At 35.5% G+C, this 25316-nt stretch overlaps 1 protein-coding gene across 1 annotated transcript in view; it reads right to left on the bottom strand.

Moving 5' to 3' along the window:
* tgfbr3 (transforming growth factor, beta receptor III) overlaps positions 1 to 20221 on the bottom strand; it is a 120768-nt gene extending 100547 nt beyond the window's left edge. Inside the window, exons 1-2 of the mRNA XM_057840645.1 lie at positions 19993 to 20221; positions 6851 to 7017 (exon numbers count right to left, since the gene is read on the bottom strand). Coding sequence (XP_057696628.1) covers positions 6851 to 6911 — 61 coding nt within the window. The 5' untranslated portion in view covers positions 6912 to 7017; positions 19993 to 20221. The remainder of the gene's footprint in view (positions 1 to 6850; positions 7018 to 19992) is intronic.
* Between the last annotated feature and the right edge of the window lie 5095 nt (positions 20222 to 25316).

The raw sequence follows: 25316 nt of genomic DNA, 5'->3' as shown, positions 1-25316 counted from the left end.
CAGCCATATCAATATCGATACTGGCAAAACTCGTCAGCGCATGAAACGTTTCAGCGATTTCACCAAGACAAAGATGTCTTGTGATTTAGTCCGAGCTTCATAATAAGGTCAAGGTGACGGCAGATGAACGGTGCGCAGTACAGATCCTCTCTTTCAAGCATAAAAAGCTTCTCTTTGTACAGAAAAAGGTCACGACGCGCACATTCCTCAAAGTCACTTTGTGCGCTTTGGCCCCGTCTGACATCTTCGTTCCGAGCTTTTTATTAACGGCCACTGAGAGCGTACTGTACTGCACTGTACATGGCTCGCATTCATCACTGTCCACTGGTTGACCGCTGCTTTTCTTATCGGGAAGCCGTTAATCAAGAGTGGCACGCAGGCCCGTGTCAGCACTTTCTTCCATGTAAATCCCCTTTTACTCAACTGACAAATACGCTATCGACAAAAGGCGTGCCGGGAGGAACTGTGGGAAATCCCGGAGATTGATGTCATCATTCCCTTGAGCAAAAATGTATTTGTTTTTGTTTTGGACTTTGGCATTCACGATATAATTTCTCAGCAATGTCAAATGCTTAATAACCGTGATACTTCTGCAAAGCTCATTAACACTTGGCCGGGTAATCATTGTTGTGGGCTCTTATGTTAGCCAACCCGGATAAATATTTAACTCATTGGCTGCCATTGACGGTGTAAATTGTCCAATCCATTTTGACTGTTTACGTTCGAGATAACTCAAGAACAAAGAAAGGGATTATTATGAAGCTTGTAGGATATGTTTGTGGTAAGAATCTGAAGAGGTGATTAAATATTGGGGTGATGAGGTCAAAGGTCACAGAGGTCAGAAAAGGAATTTTATGCTAACTCACGAATGAAGGAAGTGATTATTGTAACATTCGCAGGATATGTTTGTTTTATAAAATGGAAGCGGGGGCGACATTTTAGGGTCATGAGGTCAAAGGTCAGAAAATATGTATCAACCTTAAAGGCAATGCCCACTCTATCAAAACATGGTGAAGCTTTAGAATTTGGTAGCTTAGGCTTTTTTATTTACATGTTAATCTCTTTGAGCGGGGCATTTGTGCATTAATTGCGTCAAATATTTTAACGTGATTAAATAAAAAAATTAATTACCGCCCGTTAACGCGATAATTTTGACAGCCCTAAAAAAATATATCCAGGTAGTCCCTAGGTTACGAACGAGTTTCGTTCCTACACTGACGACGTAAACCTAATTTCCGCCTAAACCTGAATTAACCCTTTAAGTACCCAATTACTATCCAAAAAGTTAGAAAATATTGTATTTTACTTCATGAAATGAATGAATGAATGGAGGATACACTGCCCTCTGTTTGCATTGTTGGGTCTGGCTGGACTGTCACCTTATGACTGAGGAGCAGACTATCGTCTGGCATGAATAAACAACAGCTGCGGTCTGGTTTAGCCTACATAAGGCTGTAAGTTGTTTCTGCTAATATATGTTTGTGTATGCATTTGTAATTAAATTTAGAGCTACAGTTTGTGGAGTTATATGTGAGCGATTTGCGATCAGAATTGTAGCCATAAGTTAGCATTCGTAACATCTGAGCTAGCAGACATTTGTTAAGCAAATTAGGCTAATTTAATCAACTAAATTTACATATTGATCAGACTAGATGGACGTTTGAACACCGATTGTTTTGTGTCAAGTGTTTTATTGGTAAATGTGTGTCGTGTGAACATACAGTGGGGAGTAGAGGCGTGCGAAATTTCCGATTCTTAGAATATTCGCGATTCGGCCGTGGAAGATTCGAGAACGATTCACAAACATCCAAATTCCGATTATTGTATTATACCAGGTAAAACGGAAGTAAAACACAGTCAGCGCGGTCTTTGGGACGCAATGAGGAACGAACAGAGAGTAAATATCATGTTCAACTCATGCCGCTAGATTAAAAAAAAAATCATTCCTGACTGCGGCCGACAGCCGCTACAAACAACGCCCAGTTGCTAGTTGCTACAAACATACGGCTACAGTAGATATCATATGTATGTAGAACTAGATGTAAAATGACAGACAAGGGTGGTGTTAGAACATGTATTATTGAACCGAGATGCGAAATGACAAGACTTTCCGGCGTTAGTAATAAACAGCCGCCATCTTAAAGCAGTACTAAAGCAGTGACTTCTCTAGAAGGCTCCGTTGTAGCGAACCTAATTAACGTTTTATCTAAAATACTCCTAAATCGGCAGAATCTTGTCTTGAATCTATCTTTAAATGATGAAATAATTTTAAAACTTTGACAAAAGTAGATAGAAGGGAAATTATGGAATAACGAGAGCAATTTTAACAACTGTAACAGTTGATTCACAACATTAAGTTAATTGAATGTAGTTTAAAGCTGCTGATAAAGAATGGGGACTGGAGTATTTTATTTACTGTTATTTTTTAATATTTGTTTACTGTTATATGCTAACTTGACACTGAAATAGTAGTTTGGTTTAGCCTGAGAGGATTTTTGAGGAACTAATGTACAAAACATAAAAAATAAATAAATAAATAAAAAAGGGGGGTGCATCAATAATCGTTTTATAATCGAATCGGAGCCTCTGAATCGTAATCGTAATCGAATCGTTAGGTGCCCAAAGATTCCCAGCTCAAGTGGGGAGAGCAAGTATTTGATACACTGCCAATGGGTTTTCCCATTGGCAGTGTATCAAATACTTGTTCTCCCCATTGTAAGTGTGTTAAAGCTTTACAAATTGTCAAAAGTGATGGATGTCAAAAGCACCAAAAAGCAATCTTTTAAAATATATTAGGGCTGTCAAACGATTAAAATTGTTAATCAAGTTAATTAAAGCTTAAAAATGAATTAATCGTAATTAATCACAATTCAAACCATCTATAAAATATGCCATATTTTCTGTAAATTATTGTTGGAATGGAAAGATAAGACACAAGACGGATATATACATTCAACATACGGTACATACAGTAAGTACTGTATTTGTTTATTATAACAATAAATCAACAAGATGGCATGAACATTATTAACATTCTCTTAAAGCGATCCATGGATAGAAAGACTTGTAGTTCTTAAAAGATAAATGTTAGTACAAGTTATAGAAATTTTATATTGAAACCCTTCTTAATGTTTTCGTTTTAATAAAATTTGTAAAATTTAAACTAGCAGCTCGCCATTGTTGATGTCAATAATTACACCATGCTCACTCCTCTCACCCATAAAATCATTTGGACCCAAGCGCCAGCAGAGGGCGCCAAACTCTAAAAAACAAGTAACAAGCGGACATTACACAGCTGTCATTTTAATCTGTTTGAGCGGGGCATGTGTGTTAATTGCGTCAAATATTTTAACGTGATTAATTTAAAAAATTAATTACCGCCCGTTAACGCGATAATTTTGACAGCCCTAAAATATATATTTACAGTATATATTTTTATAAAAAAGTAAACATTCTTTTAATTTAATTTAAAATTTTGGGATTTGATTAAAAACACCAAGAAAAAACACTCATAAATATCCCATTGTTTTTTTTAAATGTTATTAAAATGTTTATAATTTATTTATTTTTAATTTTATAAATCTCTATTGATTTAATATAACACAATTAATGAAAAGAAATCCAGCACACATTCTCTTATTTTTTTAATGTAATTTAATTTAAAAGATTTAATAAAAAAAAAAAAAGAAGAAAATCATTTCTAAATTAATTTTTAACGAAGAAAACGGGAATTTTTTTTTTTTATATATATTTTCCACTATCTTTCATCGAGAACTAAAGATATTCAATATAAATTTATTTTCAACACGAAACATGAAGTCACATGATTTATTTTCGTGGGCGACAGAAAGGCTGGATTTTGCCCCTGGGCCGCCAGTTTGACAGATGATGACATCAGTTCAAATTCCACCAGTAATAATGTCAAAAATATAATTGCAACATGCCACATCAAGTAATACCTCAAATTTAAGGTCTCTCCGAAAGCTTTCCGGACTTGTAATGATGGAGTCAATATTTAATTAGGTAATAACCAAAAAACGGTCTTTTTTCCCCTTTAAAATATGATCAAATTCTAATCACCCTCCAAACCGCGTTGCATCATACTACAAATTAACATTCTTGGCAACTCGTCCCAGTGTAATTACTTTGTCGATATGGTTTGATGCTTTTATGCTCGGAAATGTCACCAATTTCCACCACTTATTAAACTCGGCACCAAGACAAATGCTTATTTGTGACAAACCACATTGACTAATACATCAAATGAAAGGTCATTATGACATAATTATTTGCAATTACAACACCACTGCATTCTTGTTCGTTGGCTTGACGACCAAGACTAAAAAATATCCGCTTAACTCTTTGCCTGCCATTGTCAACGAAAAACATCAAATTCATTTAAACTGGCCGTAAAAGCTTGTCTTTCAGTGTCATTGCCAGTGCAAATGAAATGGACGTCTAGCCACGTCAATGGCAGCCAATGAGTCAGTAAACTCACAAATACAAGGACATACAAATCCATTGGAGCAAACCACATTGAGTCATATCGCATATCAAAAGGTTTTATGAGAGTTTTCCATATATGTTGTTATTATGCCGATATTTTCTTGTATATTTGTTGCATAATAAAAAAAACGAAGACACTTTTAATACTTCAAAACATTTTAAAAAATCAGTTTCAGCAAGGTATATTGAGTTATACCTCAAACTAACGGTCTAGAGGAGCGCTTTCCTTGAGGGTTATTATTATGCCAATGTCTTCTTGTATACTTTTTTAATGGCCAAAAAAGACATTTTTTTATGCTCTAAAATCTGAAAAAAATAATTTTTCCATAAATCATATTGAGTCATACCTCAAACTAACGGTCTAGATGAGAAATTGCTATATATGTTATTATTATGCCGATATCATCTTGTATATTTTCTAAATGTCGGAAAAAAGACTTTTTTCATGCTTAAAAAGATGAAAAATGCATTTTCCACAAAACATATTGCATCATACCTCAGATTATCTGTCTAGATGAAAGCGTTACTTAAATGTCATTGCTATGCCGAAAACTTCTTTTACCATTTTTGATTGTCCAAAAAAGGTAATTAATGAAAAATGCCATTTTCTGCAAAGCATATTGAGTCATACCTCAAACTAAAAGCCTAGATGACCGATTTCCTTATATGTTAATCCTATGCATATATTTTCTTGTATACTTCCTAAAGGAGTGAAAAATAGATTTTATGCTTGAAAAAAAAAATAAAAAATGCCATTTTCTGCAAAGCATATTGAGTCATACCTCAAACTAACGGTCTAGATGAGTAGTATCCTTATATGTCATTGCTATGCCCATATCTTCTTGTATATTTTCTGAATGTCCAAAAAAGACAATTCTCAGACTTGAAAAGATGAACAATTAATTTTCTGCAAAGCATATCAAGTCACACCTCAAACTAATGGTCTAAATGAGAGATTTCCTTATATGTTACTGCTGTACCTATATTTTCTTGTATAATTTCTGAATGGCCAAAAATTACTATTTTAGTGCTTGAAAAGATGAAAAATCAATTTTCAACAAAGTATATTGAGTCATACCGCAAACTAACGGTCTGGATGAGGGGTTTCCTAAAATGTTATTGTATGCCTATATATTCTTGTATACTTTTTGAATGACCAAAAATGAGATTTTATGCTAGCAAAAAACAAAAATCAAAAATGCATTTTCTGCAAAGCTTATCAAGTCATACCTCAAAGTAACGGTCCAGATGAGAGATGTCCTTATATGCTATTACTATGCCGATATCATCTTGTATATTTTCAGAATGGCCAAAAAAGACAATTTCACGCTTGAAAATATGAAAAATCAATTTTCAACAGAGCACATTGAGTCATACCTGAAACTAACGGCCTAGATGAGTGGTTTCCTTCTATGCTGTTGCTATGCATAGATTTTTTTGTATATTCTCTGAATGTCCAAAAAAGACAATTTTCATGCTTGAAAAGATGAAAAATTCATTTTCAGCAAGGCATATCGAGTCATACCTCAAACTAACGGTCTAAATGAGAGATTTTCTTATATGTTCTTGCTGCACCTTTATTTTCTTGTATACTTTCTGAATGGCCAAAAAAAAAGACAATTTCACGCTTGAAAATATGAAAAATCAATTTTCAAGAAAGCACATTGAGTCATACCTCAAACTAGCGGCCTAGGTGAGTGGTTCCCTTCTATGCTATTATTATGCATAGATTTTTTTTGTATATTCTCTGAATGTCCAAAAAAGACAATTTTAATGCTTGAAAAGATGAAAAATTCATTTTCAGCAAGGCATATCGAGTCATACCTCAAACTAACGGTCTAAATGAGAGATTTTTTGATATGTTATTGCTGCACCTTTATTTTCTTGTATACTTTCTGAATGGGCAAAAAAGACAATTTAGTGCATGAAGAAATGAAAAATTAATTTTCAACAAAGTATATTGAGTCATACCTCAAACTAACGGTCTGGATGAGGGCTTTCCTTATATGTCATTGCTATGCCTATATATTCTTGTATATTTTCCGAATGTCCAAAAAAGACCATTATCATGCTTTAAAAGATGAAAAATTCATTTTCTGCAAAGCATATCAAGTCACACCTCAAACTAATGGTCTAAATGAGAGATTTCCTTATGTGTTACTGCTGTACCTATATTTTCTTGTATAATTTCAAAAATTCATTTTCAGCAAAGCATATCCAGTCATACCTCAAACGACCGGTCTCAATCAGGACTTTCCTTGTGTCTCACTACTTTGTCATTTTTTTTTAATGCAAAAGCAAAATACCCAAAAACCACCACTAGCAAGTAGTGATATTGACATACCTGCAGACCCCAAGCCGCACGCAGCAAGAAGTAACAAGGCGAGGGCGCATCTCTTGGCCATTGTTCCGAGCTGGCGGCCTCCAATATACGGACAATATTTGGAAGTGGACGGAAAAGCCTCTTTTTCCGTCTTGCCCCTCTCCGGGCCTGCTTACAGGAAGTCAGCACTGCAAACAAAAGAAGAGAAAGTCAAGCAGTAGTAAGAGGGAAGGGAGGAGGGCGTTAAGTTTAACGCGGCCCCCGCAGGAGATGAGGGAAGCGCTAGATTGGTGAGCCGGGGATTAATCCGGGGGGGTTAATTGCGGGTCACGCACACTTCAAAAGTAGAGGGGGGACATGCCGTGAGGTATTAACACACTCGGGCTGAGGAGAGGCTTCAAACGTTCACCTCCGTGACAACTTTAACACCCAAACAACACTTTACTTGGGATGAAAAGATCATTTTGTAAAGAAACACATTTGGCTTTAGACAGGTGATAAATTGAAGGGCAGTTCATTATCATTCAGAGAGAAAAGCCTTAACAGTTGGTAATTGTGCCTTAATTAAGAGGTGGAAATGCCAACTCGCAGCCATCAACTGCTGTGCGACCTGTGCTTTGAGCAGATGCATGTTTTAGCAGTATAATGCAAGGGTTTGCATAGGGATGGTAGTGACATAACACTACCAACTTTTCAGGAGGGTCAAATTGTCCCCACCAACCTTTAAGCAACCTTAGGGGCAGTTTACATGGTGACTCTCCGAGAATATGAAAAATTTCAAATTTGCATTTATATGGGTCCGTCTCCATTCGAACAATGTCGCAATTCCGCATGAAAACGATGTAGTATTCATGCCAGGCCCTAGGAGGGCAGTGCAGATTTACAAGGCGACAGCGAATGATGCACTTTGACCCCACCAAGCTCCTCAGCCCGGAAAAAAACATGCCCGCCCACTCCAAGCAATGGCATTTTTCTTTTGTTCAAAAAGGCACAAACATGGAAACATTCAACATATTAATTAAAAAATATTATTAAAACACTAAATTAAAGCCAACATTCCGCCATATTTGCTGTTTTTAATGTTTAGTTGTACCGCAGCACGCCCAATGTGACGTGTACGAGTGCTGACGTTATCGGCGCAGATATGCATTCGGAGCAAGCCCGCCCTCAAGCCCCGCAACCGAATTCTTCCACTTTGGAGGCAGGATTCCAAGGTTTGAGTCTTTGCCGACACCATACGAACGTGAGGCCACTCCGCAACACAGTCATTGCGTCTTCATGTCGCAGAGTTGCCATGAAAACTACCGCTTATATGCATTATATAATGAGTTCAGTTAAACAGGTCATTTAGATTGTCTTCCCATATGTTATAAGGATAGAATTGACCCAACCATTATTAAGTGAATTATTTTCATTATGTTCAAATTTTGCCCCTTTTCACTTACCCATTTTCCCCCCCACAAAAAACATTTGATTGGCTGATGACTTGACCCACTCCCGACACACACAAGCACGCTCACCCACATACAACCTTGACTGAAATACATGTCGATAACATGCCGCCTCCTCCGCCCCCTTCCAAGAGGAGAAAAGTTTTCTTCGGCCAGCAGCAGCCATCATAAGTCATTTAAAAAGATGGCAAGGTTGTGTAGGTGGGAAACACACCACTAATTTTGCTAATGACAGTCCGACCTGCATCAGAGTTAGCTTAACATTAAACTGTGTGAACTTGCTAACCTGAGAAACTCGCGTAAGAAGCTGCTTAGAGAGAAGTGTCCTTCTGTTTGTGTTTTCTACTGTGAATGTTCATTAAACTGTGAGAAATGTAGTGAACTCTGCTGGAAACTATAGAACCGCAAGAAGCTGCTTAGAAAGAGACGGGTGCTGCATAACCTCATATGTTGCTAACACAACACAACATCCACAAAACAATCATAATTAACTATGTAAATAAAAAAAACACTTTTTTTTTTTTTTTTTAATTTGGGGATGCCACGAGCTACCCGCACTAGCGTTTCGATTGACGTAATGAGCCCCCCTAATTTAGCATATCAAATAATTAGGTTCATATTCGTAAGGAATGTACAGTGTATCACAAAAGTGAGTACACCCCTCGCATTTCTGCCGATATTTAAGTATATCTTTTCATGGGACAACACTGACAAAATGACACTTTGACACAATGAAAAGTAGTCTGTGTACAGCTTATATAATAGAGTTAATTTATTTTCCCCTCAAAATAAAAGTGAGTACACCCCGTAGAAACTATGTACATACCTAAATGTCCAAATTGAGTACCGCTTGTCATTTTGCCTCCAAAATGTCATGTGACTTGTTACAGGAGTGCGCTCAGCACTGCTGCAGAGATTGAAGAGGTGGCCTGTTAGTGCTCAGACCATACGCCGCACTCTACATCAAATTAGTGTGCATGGCTGTCACCCCAGGAGGAAGCCTCTTCTGAAGACGGTTCACTAGAAAGCCGCCTGTCTCATCAGACCATAGGACATGGTTCCAGTAATCTATGTGCTTTGTTGCCATGTCTTCAGTTTGCGGGCTTTCAAAAAACATTTTGAGAAATGTCGACTAAAACTGGACGAAATTTGCCCGAGTTTTAGTTGACTAAAACTAGACTAAGACGAACACATTTTAAAATGACGAAAATATGACTAAGACTAATAAGTATTTTCGTCAAAAAGACTAAGACGAAAATTAAAATGGCTCCCAAAAACAACCCTGGTGGCAAGTTAATGTATAATGTGTAATAATGAGACGAATCATACACACGTGTTCTGTCTCTTGCTCTCCTTTAATATTCAATTAATTAATATTAATAGTAGTAGGGGTATGTATTTTACATAAAATCAATTCTCAAAGGGGTAACACTTTACAATAACTATCCATTTTACTAGTTATAGATCATTAATAAACTGTTGATAAATGATTTATTGTTGATTTGTGAAGTATTTGTTAACAGTTTGTTAAGCATTTACAGGGTGTTCTTAAACTGAAACAGCTTGTGTAGAAACGTTTTAAGTTTTTGTGTGTAACGCTTATCTTTTCAGGTTAAGAAATGCCGTTCACTTCAAAAGAAAAGGCATTTTGATAAGGCATTTTGCAGGCAGTGCTCATTGCACATTTATGAAAATCTGCCATAGAACCAACAAATATTTGTACTTTTCTTTGTATATTTAACCAATAAAACTTATGACCTTCAACATAAAGTGTATATAGTTTTATTAAGATCCATCAACTAGCATTGGCATTTAGAATGGGGTCAACCATATTGGAACACCCTGTAAATGCTTAACAAACTGTTAACAAATACTTCACAAATCAACCATAAATCATTTATCAACAGTTTACTAATGATCTATTAACTAGCAAAACGGATAGTTATTATAAGGTGTTACCCTAAAAGGTTCTTGTTCTAATGTTGAGCAACTTGAACTGTGGCTGTGGGTTTAGTCTATAAGTTATATTTATTTCAATTGTATTTAAAATATTTCAGTTCTATTTCAACATTTTTTTTTCATTTTAAATACAAATAAAAAAAGGGAATTAAAAAAAAAAAAAAAATTCTATATATTTGTTTTAAAATTTAACATGCTAAAAAAGTGGATTTTTTTTTTTCTAGCTTAAACTATTTTTATGAATTAAAAAAATATTTCAATGAAGAAAACAGTAGAGTTTATATTAGTTTCTATTTATATTTTGAACCCAAATCCAGGATCTACTTTGAATCCCTCTTTCCTCCTGCTTGGCATTTTGGCACCACGTCGGGAAATGTGTGCACCGACTCGGCGGTATCTATCGAGCGGTGAACCGCGTGGGGAAGCGCGCCAAAACGCGGAGGCGCGTCGCGGCTGCACAAACAGTGGCAGGACAAAAGAGGCTTTCAGTGTGCGCCAGCTGCTCGGCCTGGGAAGTCATTTTGGAGGATCATGACAAATTTTACACGTTTGGAGACGCTCCCTTGCGATTTATGTTCTGTGAATGGTCGCATTCCCTTGCCACTGACGGCGAAGAAGTCCAGTGAGTTTTAGTCTAGTCTATCACCTTCAATAGCAGCCAATGAGTTACCGTATTAATCGGACTATAAGTTGCACTTTTTCCCCCTATAGACCCTACCCACTGACGTCACAAAACCACGTGCTCGCTGTATGGTTCCGCCCACTTGTCCGTCATTTTGTCTCTGTATTAGCATTGGTTTCAATTGATCGAGGAATTTAAAATGCATTTCATGGAAGACCCGGTGCTTTCTGATGCCGTAAACTCACTGGATGTTTTGCATAAAAGGCGTTATGTGGAAAAGCTTCGTTCTATACAGTCGCCAGATCCATATTTGATGCCCAAATCGATGTTTTTCGACCCACTGTCTTCGCCCTGTCTGCCTGACATCTGCTACGCTGATATTTACAATTATCTTGTCCACACAAAATCAGCCTATTCTCACGAAAATTTGAAAAACTTCAAGAGCTTGGAGGCTTATAAATACTTCGTTGCTGGTTGGGTGGAACAGGTCCTCGTCCACGAAAATTCGGCAGGAATCTATCTTGTGCTTGGAAAGGTGAGTTACGAAATTTTCAATTCAAAATCTTTTGTTATTGCTAACATCCACTGTCAAGTCTAATGTATTTCATGTCGTTTGTCAATGGAGTTAAGGCTTTTAATGTTTATATGGTTTAGCGATAGCACTCTCACTACATATATACGTGTATGTTGTCGGCGATTAGCCTAGCAATGATCTTAATTGTGGTTATTTGTCAGCCCAAAACCCTCTAAGTATATCTTAAATGCATCTTACCGGATATAAAATGACGACTACATAGTCTGTGGTGATTTTTTGGTGCCCAGTTTTCACGTCGAATTGCAGCCGTCCATTTCGCTCTCCTCTTTGGATCCCTCGGAATACGGTAAAACTTCACGTCTCTCCTTCCATCTTCTCTGTTAGTGCAACCAACAGCCACACACGCCTTCACCATTTGGATTATTAATGTTAAGGAGCAGAAAAACACGCCGTAAATAGGAGGAATGTACGTAGCCGTAACAGATTAACACTATGTTTTGACGGACAATTGGGCGGTACCATTCAGGAGAGCGGAGTTGTGACGTCACGTGGGTAGGGTCTATTCTTTGGCTGAGCCTATGACTTATACACATGTGCGACTTAAATAATGTTAAATTTAGGGCTGTCAAAATTATCGCGTTAACGGGTGGTAATTAATTTTTTGAATTAATCACGTTAAAATATTTGATGCAATTAACGCACATGCCCCGCTCAAACAGATTAAAATGACAGCAGTGTAATGTCCGCTTGTTACTTGTTTTTTGATGAAATATTGCACGCCCCATTTTTCAGTTTTTTATTTGTTAAAATATTTGTTGTTTTATTTGTAAAAAAATTATCCAATAAATTTTGTTCCACTTCACGATTGTGTCCCACTTGTTGTTGATTCTTGACAAAAAATTAAAATTATATATCTTTATGTTTGAAGCCTGAAATTTGGCGAAAGGTTGCAAGGTTCAAGGGGGCCAAATACTTTTGCAAGGCACTGTATCTGTACTATCAGGCTGTTTCGGCAGACGGATACACGCAAATCACAGCCGACGAAACCTTGATAAATACGTTTTTTTTTTTTAAGTTTCGCTAGCTCTGGACCACTTGAAAAATGACTAACAACTCTCTCTCTTGCTAAGCTAAATGATACCTCAACGTGCGTTTGTGTGGAAATTAGTTCTGCAACAAACGATTATTTCTATAATCAATTAATCAGATTAATGTCACTTTTTCCAATTACCTTCACAATTTAACTTGAAGTTGTTTTAGGCATTTTGTAAGTAACAATGTAAAAAAAATGGATGACTATTTCCTTCAAAAATAATATTTTATTACTGCTTCCTGACTTAACTGTTAGTCTGCAACTGTTTTGTTTGGGGTACAAAAAAACATATTTAAGTTTTTCAAATCAAGTTTTAAATACAAAACATTAAAAGAATTTCTCAGTACACAAATCTGACAAATGTCCTGTTCATTCAAATGAAAAAAAGTTTGTTTTTCTTGAGGGCAAAGCGTTGATATACCCCCTATCCCATAATGAATCAGTTTTCTTTATCAAACAGTTGTTCTTAAATACAATCAAAATCCAATTTCAAAGCACAGTATTGTATGACAATTTAGTTTGAGTTTGCATTAAAAGGAGACTCTAAACTGTTATACAATGTGGTTATTTGTGTGGTTTCTTTATAAAAAAAGAAATGAGACAATTTTACTATTTAACAATAACTCAAGTGCTAATATGCTTCCCCAAAACACAATACAAACGGACACTTAAGACACTAATTAGTAGGGTTGTTCCGATCATGTTTTTTTTGCCCCCGATCCGATCCCGATCGTTTTAGTTTGAGTATCTGCCGATCCCGATATTTCCCGATCCGATTGCTTTTTTTTTTTTTTTGCTCCCGATTCAATTCCAATCCTTCCCGATAATTTTTCCCGATCATATACATTTTGGCAATACATTAAGAAAAAAATGAATAAAACTGACGAATGTATACATTCAACATACAGTACATAAGTACTGCATTTGTTTATTTTGACAATAAATCCTCAAGATGGCATTTACATTATTAACATTCTTTCTGTGAGAGGATAGAAAGACTTGTAATTCTTAAAGGATAAATGTGACTTTCTATATTGTGACTAAATATTGCCATCTAGTTTATTTGTTGAGCTTTCAGTAAATGATACTGTAGCTATTTAACTGTTCTGCTCAAATGCATGATGGGAAGTGCAACCATGACTGTGCGTAGTGGCACCAATTGATATATCTTCTCTGTGTTGGGAAGTAACATAGGGTGTTAAGGAAAAGAACAACCACTACCATTCTTCCCCACATTGCTTCCCACTATATTTCTAATTGTTGAGAGGGGGATTTTAGCGCTTTAGCCATTTAAAGAGAGGCTCCAAAGGCTGTCAAAATTCTCTCATTTTATGCTTCCTGTTAGCTCTATATATAGGTAAAACGGCGCCATTATAGATGGAACGTGACATTGCAGCGCATGCGTTAATTGCATTAAATATTTTAACGTGATTAATTTAAAAAAATTAATTACCGCCGTTAACGCGATAAATTTGATAGCCCTACTTTAAGCCAAAACTAAAGACTCTGGATGAATGTAAGACATTTTGTCTGTAACGTTAAATACAATTAGAAAATGATTTAATTAAAAAATATGTATATATTAAAAAAAGGCATGTCCGATATTTTTTTTGCCGATTCCGATACTTTGAAAATCACGTGATCGGACCCGATCGATCGGGACATCTCTAGTAATTAGCATAATTGCTAACTAGTTTAGCGCTCCCTGCTAAGTAAAAACGTCTCATCAACAAATTATACAACACAAAACACAATCTAACTCTCGACACTTAGAAATATTGCTGATTCAGCAACCCAGCAGCAGTATTTGCAACTAGGCATGTGCCGGTATGAGATTTTCATGGTACGATAACCGTGAGCAAAAATACTGCGGTTTCACGGTATTGCAATTATAGCTCCAAAATTTTGAGATGTATGGGTTTAAAAAACAAAAAAATCCATTGAACAGGATTTTTTCAAAACATATTTGCAAATTGGAACATGAATATATTGTGAAAATAAATAAATTAACAAAAAATAACAAATATTATATAAAATTAAAATAAATAGAACCTAGACTATACCCACAGCCACAGCTCAAGTTGCTCAGTATTAGAGTAAGAACAAAATAATTGCTATAAAAAGTAAAAACACTTCTAAATGAAATTAAAAATATATACTGTATGACTTTTTTTGAGGGGGGAAGCTCAAGTGAAGTTTCGCCATTTTCAGCCACTGTGTCAACTCTAGTCTACATGATGGGAATTCATAGGTTAATAAGTTAGTTAAAAATGTATAAGTTAGTTTTATAAATTAGTTAAAATGTAAATATTGTTGAGGAAAGGTTTCATCTAAAAAAAATTTAAAAAAGTGAGGAGTGAGACCTCCTCTCTTAATTAGCGATCTTTGACGCGATTCTTTTTCTTTCCCCCCTGCATTCAAGCTTTTCTCTCACTCAGCGGCTGTGAGACATAAAAGAAGCAGCTCTCCCAGTTTAGCCTAGGCTAACATTGCTCTTTGTAAGTTTTAGTTAGTTTGTATATTGAATCTGAAAGGAAAATGTGTGTTTGGTTTTTGGTGAACTTTTTAATGGAGCTACTGCTATCCTGTTGAACCTAATCACACGTGGAAAAATACAGTTGTACAGCGTTTTAAATGTATTTATTTGCATATTTCACCACGATTTGAGAGCTCAATAAATTGAAGAAAAGTACGCCTTGTGTTTGGAGGATTTGTTTTTGGGTTTGCTGGCTGTTTAGTGACACTCACGGCAACAAACGGGAAGGGGTGAGCGGTGCCGCACCAAGCCACTTCGGCTGCATTTTGGCACATGAAAAATAGCGAATACCGTACTAAGGTATGACGGAAAATTTTAGTGGTTTTGAAACCGCGACGTTTTCACACCACGGTAAACCGTGAAACCGGTAACCGGCACATGTCTATTTGCAGCAGCAGTTGCAGCAGTGAACTCTCTCTCCTGCTCTAATCATCTGGTGTGTGTGTGCAGCCTTACACAGAAACAAGGATCCAAATGGGGCAAAAATTGATTATCAAATTAGATGGTAACTAAGTTATTGCAGCCTTAGTAGAAATGTAGTTCACGAACAACAACAACAACAACTATTCACCTTCTCATCTAAACCAGTAAATTTTCACTTCCTCCGTCAGCCCTTGGGGCTCCTCCTCTTTTTGCGCTTGCTGTAGGCTGCTTTTCACATTGGGCTGCCACTAGTGTGAAACAGCCATTACACTCCTGAGTGACCTAGGGTCCGGAAAATACGGTAATTTCTCACTTTCAAGCCGAGTAACATGTGGTCAACCTGACTGAAACTGGTGGGCCTCACACTCGTATTTTCAAATGTCTCCCGGCAGTTAAGCTATGTTTTGGGTTGGGGGTGGTACGGGACCCCCTGTTGCACCGCGTGCTTTTGTTGGGGCAACACGCAAATCACTCCATGTGACTTCTCTCAGCGTGCGCCACACAGATGGACGAACGAGGGACCTCACATGCCCTCCGTTTCCTGGCGGATCCATGCTCACGCTCTTAATGAATTCTGCACATTGAACTGTGACAGAATTCATTTCGACCATTTTCGAGAGCAATTTCAAGGGATTTTAGAACTAAATTTGAACTGAATATTGTAAATAAAGATAATTTTCTTTGTGTTTTAAAGGGAATTTGAATAAATATATTTCAAAATACTAGCACAAAATGCAAAATAATTTTATATCGCTATATTTTTGGGGGGGTTCTACTTTTGGGGGGAATTCGAGATTGGTTTCATGTCCTTTTTTTTCTGAATTATTTAAAATAAAAACATAGTTATATCGAATAAGATTTTTAAATATATCACAAAAACATTTAAATTAAATTTAATCGAGTAATCTGATTGGAAGAAAAGCTTTGAATCAAATTTTGCTGCTTCGAGTATTCGTTTTAATTAAAGTGGCGTTGTAATGGTTTGCTTTGAAAGTGTTTGCATTTGGCTTTATTGATTTGATAGGATACACTGCCCTCCAGTGGCAACAATATGACATAACTCATTTATCAGGGCTGAATCCAGCTGCTCCCTGTTAAGACCAACATAAGGTAATTTTTTCCCCCAAGCTAATATGTTATTTTTTTAGGGCAGTCAAAATTATCGCGTTGACAGACGTTAATTAATTTTTTAAATTAATCACATTAAAATATTTGACGCAATTAACGCAGATGCCCCGCTCAGACAGATTTAAATGACAGTACAGTGAAACGCTCACTTGTTGTGTTTTATGGAGTTTTGCCGCCCTCTGATTTATAGGCTTCAGCACTCATGAGCATTGTGTAAGTAATTATTGGCATTAAAACAATGGCGAGCTACTAGTTTATTTTTTGTTTGAAAATTTTACAAATTTTATTAAAACGAAAACATTAAGAGGGGTTTTAATATAAAATTTCTATAACTTGTACTAACATTTTTCTTTTAAGAACTACAAGTCTTTCTATCCATGGATCACTTTAACAGAATGTTAATAATGTTAATGCCATCTTGTTGATTTATTGTTATAATAAACAAATACAGTCCTTATGTACCGTATGTTGAATGTATATATACATCTTGTGTCTTATCTTTCCATTCCAACAATAATTTACAGAAAAATATGACATATTTTATAGATGGTTTGAATTGCGATTAATTGCAATTAATTACGATTAATTAATTTTTAAGCTGTAATTAACTCGATTAAAATTTTTAATCGTTTGACAGCCCTAGTTTTTTTATGCATTTTTATTTAATTTATAGGTATGTTTAGCTGTTTTTTTGTGGGATTATGTGTTTGAATTACGATTTTTAATCACGATTAATAGTTCACGATTCGATTCAATCCCGATACAACACTTGAAGACGATTATTGCGATATTTGTATATCACTTTAGATAAAACAAATCAAAATGGACATAAGTACATTTATATCAATTTATTCCTGAAACCTCATCCAGCAATCGAGTAAAAATGTTTTTGTTTTATGTTTGAACAAAATATGGCTTCCCACTAGAGGACAACGAACACAAATCTGTACTCCGATTAGTCTAATGTTGTTGTTACTTCAGCAGACTGCAAGGCAATGCTGTTGCGTGCTGCTGTTTACTGGACGGGAGTAGAAGTGCAGCCACTGAATTGTTTATTTCCACCAATAACACGTGAGAATTGCGTGACGTAATATCGCGATATATTTCAGAATTTATTTTATTAACACCCCTAATAAATGAAAACATTTTGATAATCATATAACCTACCCTGCTAATATGAATGAAATAGGCTAAGTTTGTTTTTGTTTGTTTAAACATGGTATTGGTACAGCATTGGCATTGGCCGATACCACACAGTTGAAATCTGTATCGAGAGTCAACAAATGATATCGTATCGTGTCGTATGAACCATAACATAATTTCTAATTAACAATAGCAAGTTATTATCCAATAACAGCCAATACAAGTGTTGTATAAAAATAATCTACCTTTACAAGCATGTTTATAATACTGGTCATGTTTTTTATAAATGACCTTTTTTTTTTTTTTTTTTTTTACTTGTCCCATAAAAAGTTAAAGGTTTTAAGTGTCAAAATAATAAATAAATTATCAAAAATATAATAATGTAATTGATAGTCTTGTGGTTTTAAACAAATTTGATGTGTATCACCTTCAGTGGCATGCAATGAGTTAAATACTATATTACTTGGAACCCGTAAACAAAGTGTATTTCTGTCTAATTCATTTTAATTTAATTTAGTTTTTATTAACAATGTTTAATTTACAAATTTATTTCTATATACTGTAGTTACATGCCTGACAAAAGGGTTAATGTCTTAAATGCAAAAAATAATAATAAATTGCCAAAAATAGCATACACACAAAAAATTAAATTGTCAAAAAGATATTTAAAAAATATTTGTCTATTATTATTTTATTAAAAAATATTTATGTTTCATTAAATTTATTTTTTATTTTATTTTTAATGTTTTTAAAAAATATATATTTACATTATATATATATATATATATTTTTTTTTTAAACTGAAATTTTAACTGAAATTAATACAATAGCCAGTCTTCCCATTTTAAATGAACTGGACATCTAACGCCATCACTGGCATGCAATGAGTTAAATACTATGGAATAAATAAATAAATAAATAAATAAATAAATAAATAAAATAACAACAACTCCAGTTACTCGGAACCTGTAAACAGTGCGTATTTCTGTTTTTATTCATTTTAATTTCATTCATATAGTTTTTATTTACATTCCTTAAAATTTATTCATAATTGAACGACTAAAAATAGTTACCTGCCATATAAAAGGTGAAAGGTCAAAATAAAAAATCCCCCCCAAATAGTCGCTTAAGTGTAAAAAATATATATATAACAATAAAAATGAGTAAATTACCGAAAACATACAATACTATTATTAGTTTTTTTTTTTTTTTTAAATTAAATAATTTAAATTTTATTTACAATATTTATGCAATATCCAGTCTTCCATTTAAAATGAATTCGATGTATATTGTCATCACTGGAATGCAATGAGTTAAATACTATGGAAACAACAACAACTTTATAGTGTTATTTGGATCCTGTAAACAGTGAGTATTTCTGTTTTTATTCATTTTAATTTAATTATTTTGGTTTATATGAACATTGACTAATTTGTAAATAAATGACCCAAAATAGTTACTTGCCCCAAAGAAGGAGTAAAGGTCTTGATTGCCAAAATAAATCAATCAATAAATAAATCACCAAAAATAGTCACTTGCCTAAATGTAAAAAATAAATAAATAAATAAAATAAAATACTGAAAATATACAGTATTTGTTTTATTATAAAATATATTTTTTATTTACGATATTTGTACAATAACAATAGCCAGCCATCCCATTTTAAATGAATAGGAAGTTAAATACTATGGAGAAAAAAACAACAACATGACAGTGTTATTTGGAACCTGTACACAGTGTTCATTTCTCTTTTTATTCATTTTAATTTCAATTTAGTCTTTATTGACATTGTTTATTTATACATAATTATTTCTCATTTTGATAAGTATAACATATAGTAAGGATTCAAAATATAAAATAAATGTTGGTAATTTAATTATTTTAAATGACCAAAAATACTTCCATGCCTGATAAAGATTTAAATGTCTTAAGTGTCAAAAACATTCACAAATAGATAACCAATAATAGTCACTTGCTCAATAAAGTGTTAAAGGCTAACTTTTGAATATTTGACCTTAGCAGTGACCACTGTCCCAGAAAGGGATAATTCAAAAATTGAGTTAAAAAGCATAATGACATATCAATTCAATTTGCATGGACACATGTTGACATCAAACTGACAAGATTCAAACAGCACACCTTCCTGTCCGCTAAAACAAACGTCAAATAAACTCATTTTTGGCCATTTACTAATGACGTTTTGCATAAAAGTTGACGATTTAACACAAAAACAAGGTAGCAGTTGGACATTTTGACAGCGCAGCGAAGCGTACCTCCAGTCAAAGCAGGAAAAATCGTCCGGGGGAAAGTGCTCCGAGGGCGGATAGAATAGCTTGTACTTCCCCGCGGCGCGACGGTCCCTCCTCGGTGGAGAGCGGAGCGACTTCAGCGGGCGTGCGGGTAAGAGTTCCACGAAAAGCGGTGGGAAAAAGCTCAGGAGTTTCCAGCCTTTTTTGCTGACTTTCCTCGCCCACGGAGGGGTTTATCTGAGGGGGGCGCGGCTTGGAGTGGCGAGGAGTCCCCCTCATAGGGGGCGGTCGCGGCTGGGTGACGTCATAGTACAACTCAAATTGAGTGACCTCAATTGATTTGAAGTGTACTTTTTGTGACTCGTTGTAGAAGAGCGTTTCTGGCACGTGTGTTATCACGTGAAACAGTGTAATATCATGTGAAATTGATTATTTATTCATTGTTGTGTCCCCTGCCTACTGCCCGTAGTTAGCTGAGATAGGCTCCAGCACCTCCGCGACCCTCGTGAGGAAAAAGCGGCATGGAAAATGAATGAATGAATGTTTTCAAATAAATATTTTCTTCTGTGGCAGCATTGCTTCCACAAAGTATTGGACAGAAATTGATCGGCATCCCGATCGATCGGGTCCGATCACGTCATTTTCAAAGTATCGGAATCGGCAAAAAAATATCGGACATGCCTTTTTTTAATAAACTGTATATATATTTTTTAATTAAATCGTTTTCTAATTGTATTTAACGTTACATACATAATGTGTTACACTCTTCCAGAGTCTTTAGTTTAAGCTTAAGGTAGGGTTATCAAATTTATCACGTTAACGGTGAGAATTAATATTTTTTTACATCTATCACGTTACAATATTTATCACAATTAACACATGCGCTGCACGACCCAATCACGCATTGTCGCGCTCAATCTATAATGGCGCCGTTTTACCCATACAGTATATAGAGCTAAAAGGCAGCATATAATGAATAGAGTGAATTTTGGCAGCCTTTGGAGCCTTTTTTTAAATGGCTAAAGCCTTATAATCGCTCTCCCAATGATTAGAATAATCATGGGAAGCAATGTGGGGAAGAAAGGTAGTGGTTGATCTTTTTCTTAACACCTTATGTTATTTCCCGACGCAGAGAAGATATATCAATTGGTACCACGACGCACAGTCATGGTTGCACTTCCCATCATGCATTTGGGCAGAAGTTAAATGGCTACAGTATAATTTATCAGTTTAGAATTGATTTTAAACTTTTACTGTTTGTTTTTAAATTCTATTAATGGCCAGGCTCCATCTTATTTATCGGAAATTTTAACTTTTCGTAACTCTGGCAGGACTCTTCGCTCGACCCGCCAGCTTCTTTTAGATGTTCCGAGGTCAAAACTTAAACACTGGGGAGACCGATCCTTTGCGGTTGTGCCCCCAGGTTGTGGAATAGCCTTCCCCCCGAAATCTGCACCACCACGGATGTAGGTCTTTTTAAGGGTCGGCTAAAAACGCACCTTTTTAGACTCGCCTTTCACACAGATTAGGATAGCCTGGTTCTATTTGCTTAAAGTTCTTTTTAATGTCTTTGGATTTTATCGGTTTTATTGTTTTATTTGTTGGACTTTTATCGCGATGCGCCATCTTTGTTTTATTTCTTGTTTTATTTTTTTCAAATGTAATTGTATAATATTTTCCTGCCTTTTATTTATCTTGAGCCATGTTTTGTTGTGAACCACTTTGAGGGCCTTTCGGGTTTTGTAAAGGGCTATATAAATAAATTTGATTGATTTGATTGATTTACTGAAAGCTCACAAATACACTAGATGGCAATATTTAGTCACAATATACTAAGTCACATTTATCCTTTAAGAATTACAAGTCTTTCTATCCGTGGATCCCTCTCACAGAAAGAATGTTAATAATGTAAATGCCATCTTGAGGATTTATTGTCATAATAAACAAATACAGTACTTATGTACTGTATGCTGAATGTATGTCCGAGTTTTATTCATTATTTTCTTAATGCATTGCCAAAATGTATATGATCAGGAAAAATTATCGGGAATGATTGGAATTGAATCGGGAGCAAAAAAAAAAAAAAAAAAAGCAATCGGATCGGGAAATATCAGGATAGGCAGATACTCAAACAGGATCGGATCGGGAGCAAAAAAACATGATCAGAACAACCTTAATTGGAACTATTGTTATTAAAGTGATATAAGTGACAGAACCCCATTTTGGTCTACATCAGGGGTGTCAAACATACGGCCTGCGTTTAGCGTTGCGTAATCTTACTTTAAAAAAGGGATTAGTTGCAATTACAAATGACTTCGCCCAAAAAGTAATTGCGTTATTAACTCAGTTAAGTTTGTAAGAGTAATTAGTTATTCTGCAAAGGAACTGTTGTTACTTTTCATGTTCTACCTTATTACATTATACATTCTATAATATCTTTCACATCAGAGATGTTTATATGTTGATTGAATTGAACAAATTTTTTCATTTAAAAAAACAAAACATAGGTCACACTTTATACTTTTTTTCTTTTCTTTTTTGTTTGTTTTAATTTCACGTATATTAGAGTGTAGTGTGTAACAGTATACACACTTTAACTTTCAAAAGCTGTGATTTTAAAAAGAAAGTTTTTTTGCGTTTCCTGTTTTACTGAACTCGCACCAAACCGTGACCCATGTACCAAGGTACGTACTCAAGCGTGACTTGTGTGTATCCTCACACCCCTAATATATAGAGATATACTTTTCAATATGCCGGTGAGGCTCTGAATCTCCTGCCTCTCCTATCTTTGCTCTAGTTGTTTTGATTAAAAAACATTGCGCTAGGTTCATGGATATGACATTTAACAAAAATTTAGGGCAAGTGACTATTTTTGGTAATAATTTGGTTAAAAAAAAAATAATAATAAAATAAAATATATATATATACATACATACATATATATATATATATTAGGGGTGTCAAATGATTAAAATTTTTAATCGAGTTAATTACAGCTTAAAAATTAATTAATCGCAATTAATCGCAATTCAAACCATCTATAAAATATGCCATATTTTTTTGTAAATTATTGTTGGAATGGAAAGATAAGACACAAGATGGATATATACAGCACATAAGTACTGTATTTCTTTATTATAACAATAAATCAACAAGATAACATTACCATTATTAACATTCTGTTAAAGCGATCCATGGATAGAAAGACTTGTAGTTCTTTAAAGATAAATGTTAGTACAAGTTATAGAAATTTTATATTATACCCCTCTTCATGTTTTCGTTTTAATAATATTTGTAAAATTTTCAATCAAAAAATAAATGAGTAGCCCGCCATTGTTGATGTCAATAAATACTTACACAATGCTCATGGGTGCCGAAGCCTATAAAATCAGTTGCACCCAAGCGCTAGCAGAGGGCGGCAAAACTCCGAAAAACACAACAAGTACACCTTTCACTGTGCTTCATTTATATCTGTTTGAGCGGGGCATCTGCGTTAATTGCGTCAAATATTTTAACGGGATTAATTAAAAAAATTAATTACCACTCGTTAACGTGATCATTTTGACAGCCCTAATATATATACATACATATATATTATATTGTAGTACAAGTACAAAGCCAATTTGGGGATGATAATGCATACTCAGCAGGAAAATAGTATGTTATTTTCAATTAATTGTACCCACCTGAAAACCACGTGATGAATGTAAAAAAAATAAAAGTTGCCCGAGAGTTTAAGATGACGCTCGCCATACTAAATGTTAATGCTGACGAGAACGCGAATGATAAGCTAACGCTCCAAACCACCTAGCCAATCATCATCATGTTTGCAACGGCGTCACCCCCCACAATCCTCCTCCCCCCTCCCGCTCTGCTCTCTCCCAGGAAGCTGTGACAAAACCAGAAAACTCGTGTCTCGCACTTCATTCAACCAAATTGTAGTAACGCGCCCCTTTACATCCTCGGTAACTGTAACTGCGTTGCAAAGATGGGGAAAGAATTTAATTAACGCCGGAATTAACAACACTGACCGCGGGCCAGAAGTGACCCATCAGGTGATGGTGGACCAATCTGGGCATGTTGCAGCTCATTCATACTCTATGTGCGGAATCACATGCTTTTATTTTGACATTGGCATCATGAAATGAAAACAGATATTTTTCATTTGTATAATCGAGTGCGTACACTACTGAATTTGGCTCACTTTTGTGTCCACAGTCACATTCAGTCATATGCCCCCTCCCAGTCAAAATAGAATGGAAGTCCAGAGCTGTCAATGGCAGCTAACAAGGTTAAGGTTGGATTTTTCCTCTTATAAAAAGGACATTATGTACAGTGATCCCTCGCTACTTCACTGCTCAACACACATATGAGAAGGAGTGAGAGAATCAATGTGCAGTACATATTATTTATGTATGTTATTTATAATCATCCAGCATAAACTGCCAGCCAAAATCCAATTTTTAGCCCATCCAGATTGAAACTGGATGGCTCTATTGTCGTCTGAACAGTCACGAAGTACAGAAATCTGATTTTTGCGAGACGAACTGAAACCACAAACAGGAGGTATTTGCATATACAGTGCCTTGCAAAAGTATTCGGCCCCTTTGAACCTTGCAACCTTTCGCCACATTTCAGGCTTCAAACATAAAGATATAAAATTTTAATTTTTTGTCAAGAATCAACAAGTGGGACACAATCGTGAAGTGGAACAAAATTTATTGGATGATTTAAACTTTTTTAACAAATTAAAAACTGAAAAGTGGGGCGTGCAATATTATTCGGCCCCCTTGCGTTAATACTTTGTAGCGCCACCTTTTGCTCCAATTACAGCTGCAAGTCGCTTGGGGTATGTTTCTATCAGTTTTGCACATCGAGAGACTGACATTCTTGCCCATTCTTCCTTGCAAAACAGCTCGAGCTCAGTGAGGTTGGATGGAGAGTGTTTGTGAACAGCAGTCTTCAGATCTTTTCACAGATTCTCGATTGGATTCAGGTCTGGACTTTGACTTGGCCATTCTAACACCTGGATACCTTTATTTTTTAACCATTCCATTGTAGTCCTGTTGGCAGATAAATCTCCGTCCCAGTCTCAGGTCTTGTGCAGATACCAACAGGTTTTCTTCCAGAATGTTCCTGTATTTGGCTGCATCCATCTTCCCGTCAATTTTAACCATCTTCCCTGTCCCTGCTGAAGAAAAGCAGGCCCAAACCATGATGCTGCTGCCACCATGTTTGACAGTGGGGATAGTGTGTTCAGGGTGATGAGCTGTGTTGCTTTTACGCCAAACATATCGTTTTGCATTGTGGCCAAAAAGTTCAATTTTGGTTTCATCTGACCAGAGCAC

The sequence above is a fragment of the Corythoichthys intestinalis genome, chromosome 7, assembly GCF_030265065.1.
Source record: "Corythoichthys intestinalis isolate RoL2023-P3 chromosome 7, ASM3026506v1, whole genome shotgun sequence".
Classification (NCBI taxonomy): domain Eukaryota; kingdom Metazoa; phylum Chordata; class Actinopteri; order Syngnathiformes; family Syngnathidae; genus Corythoichthys; species Corythoichthys intestinalis.
The sequence above is the reverse complement of the archived record's forward strand: the minus strand, read 5'-3'. Positions and strand labels throughout refer to the sequence as shown.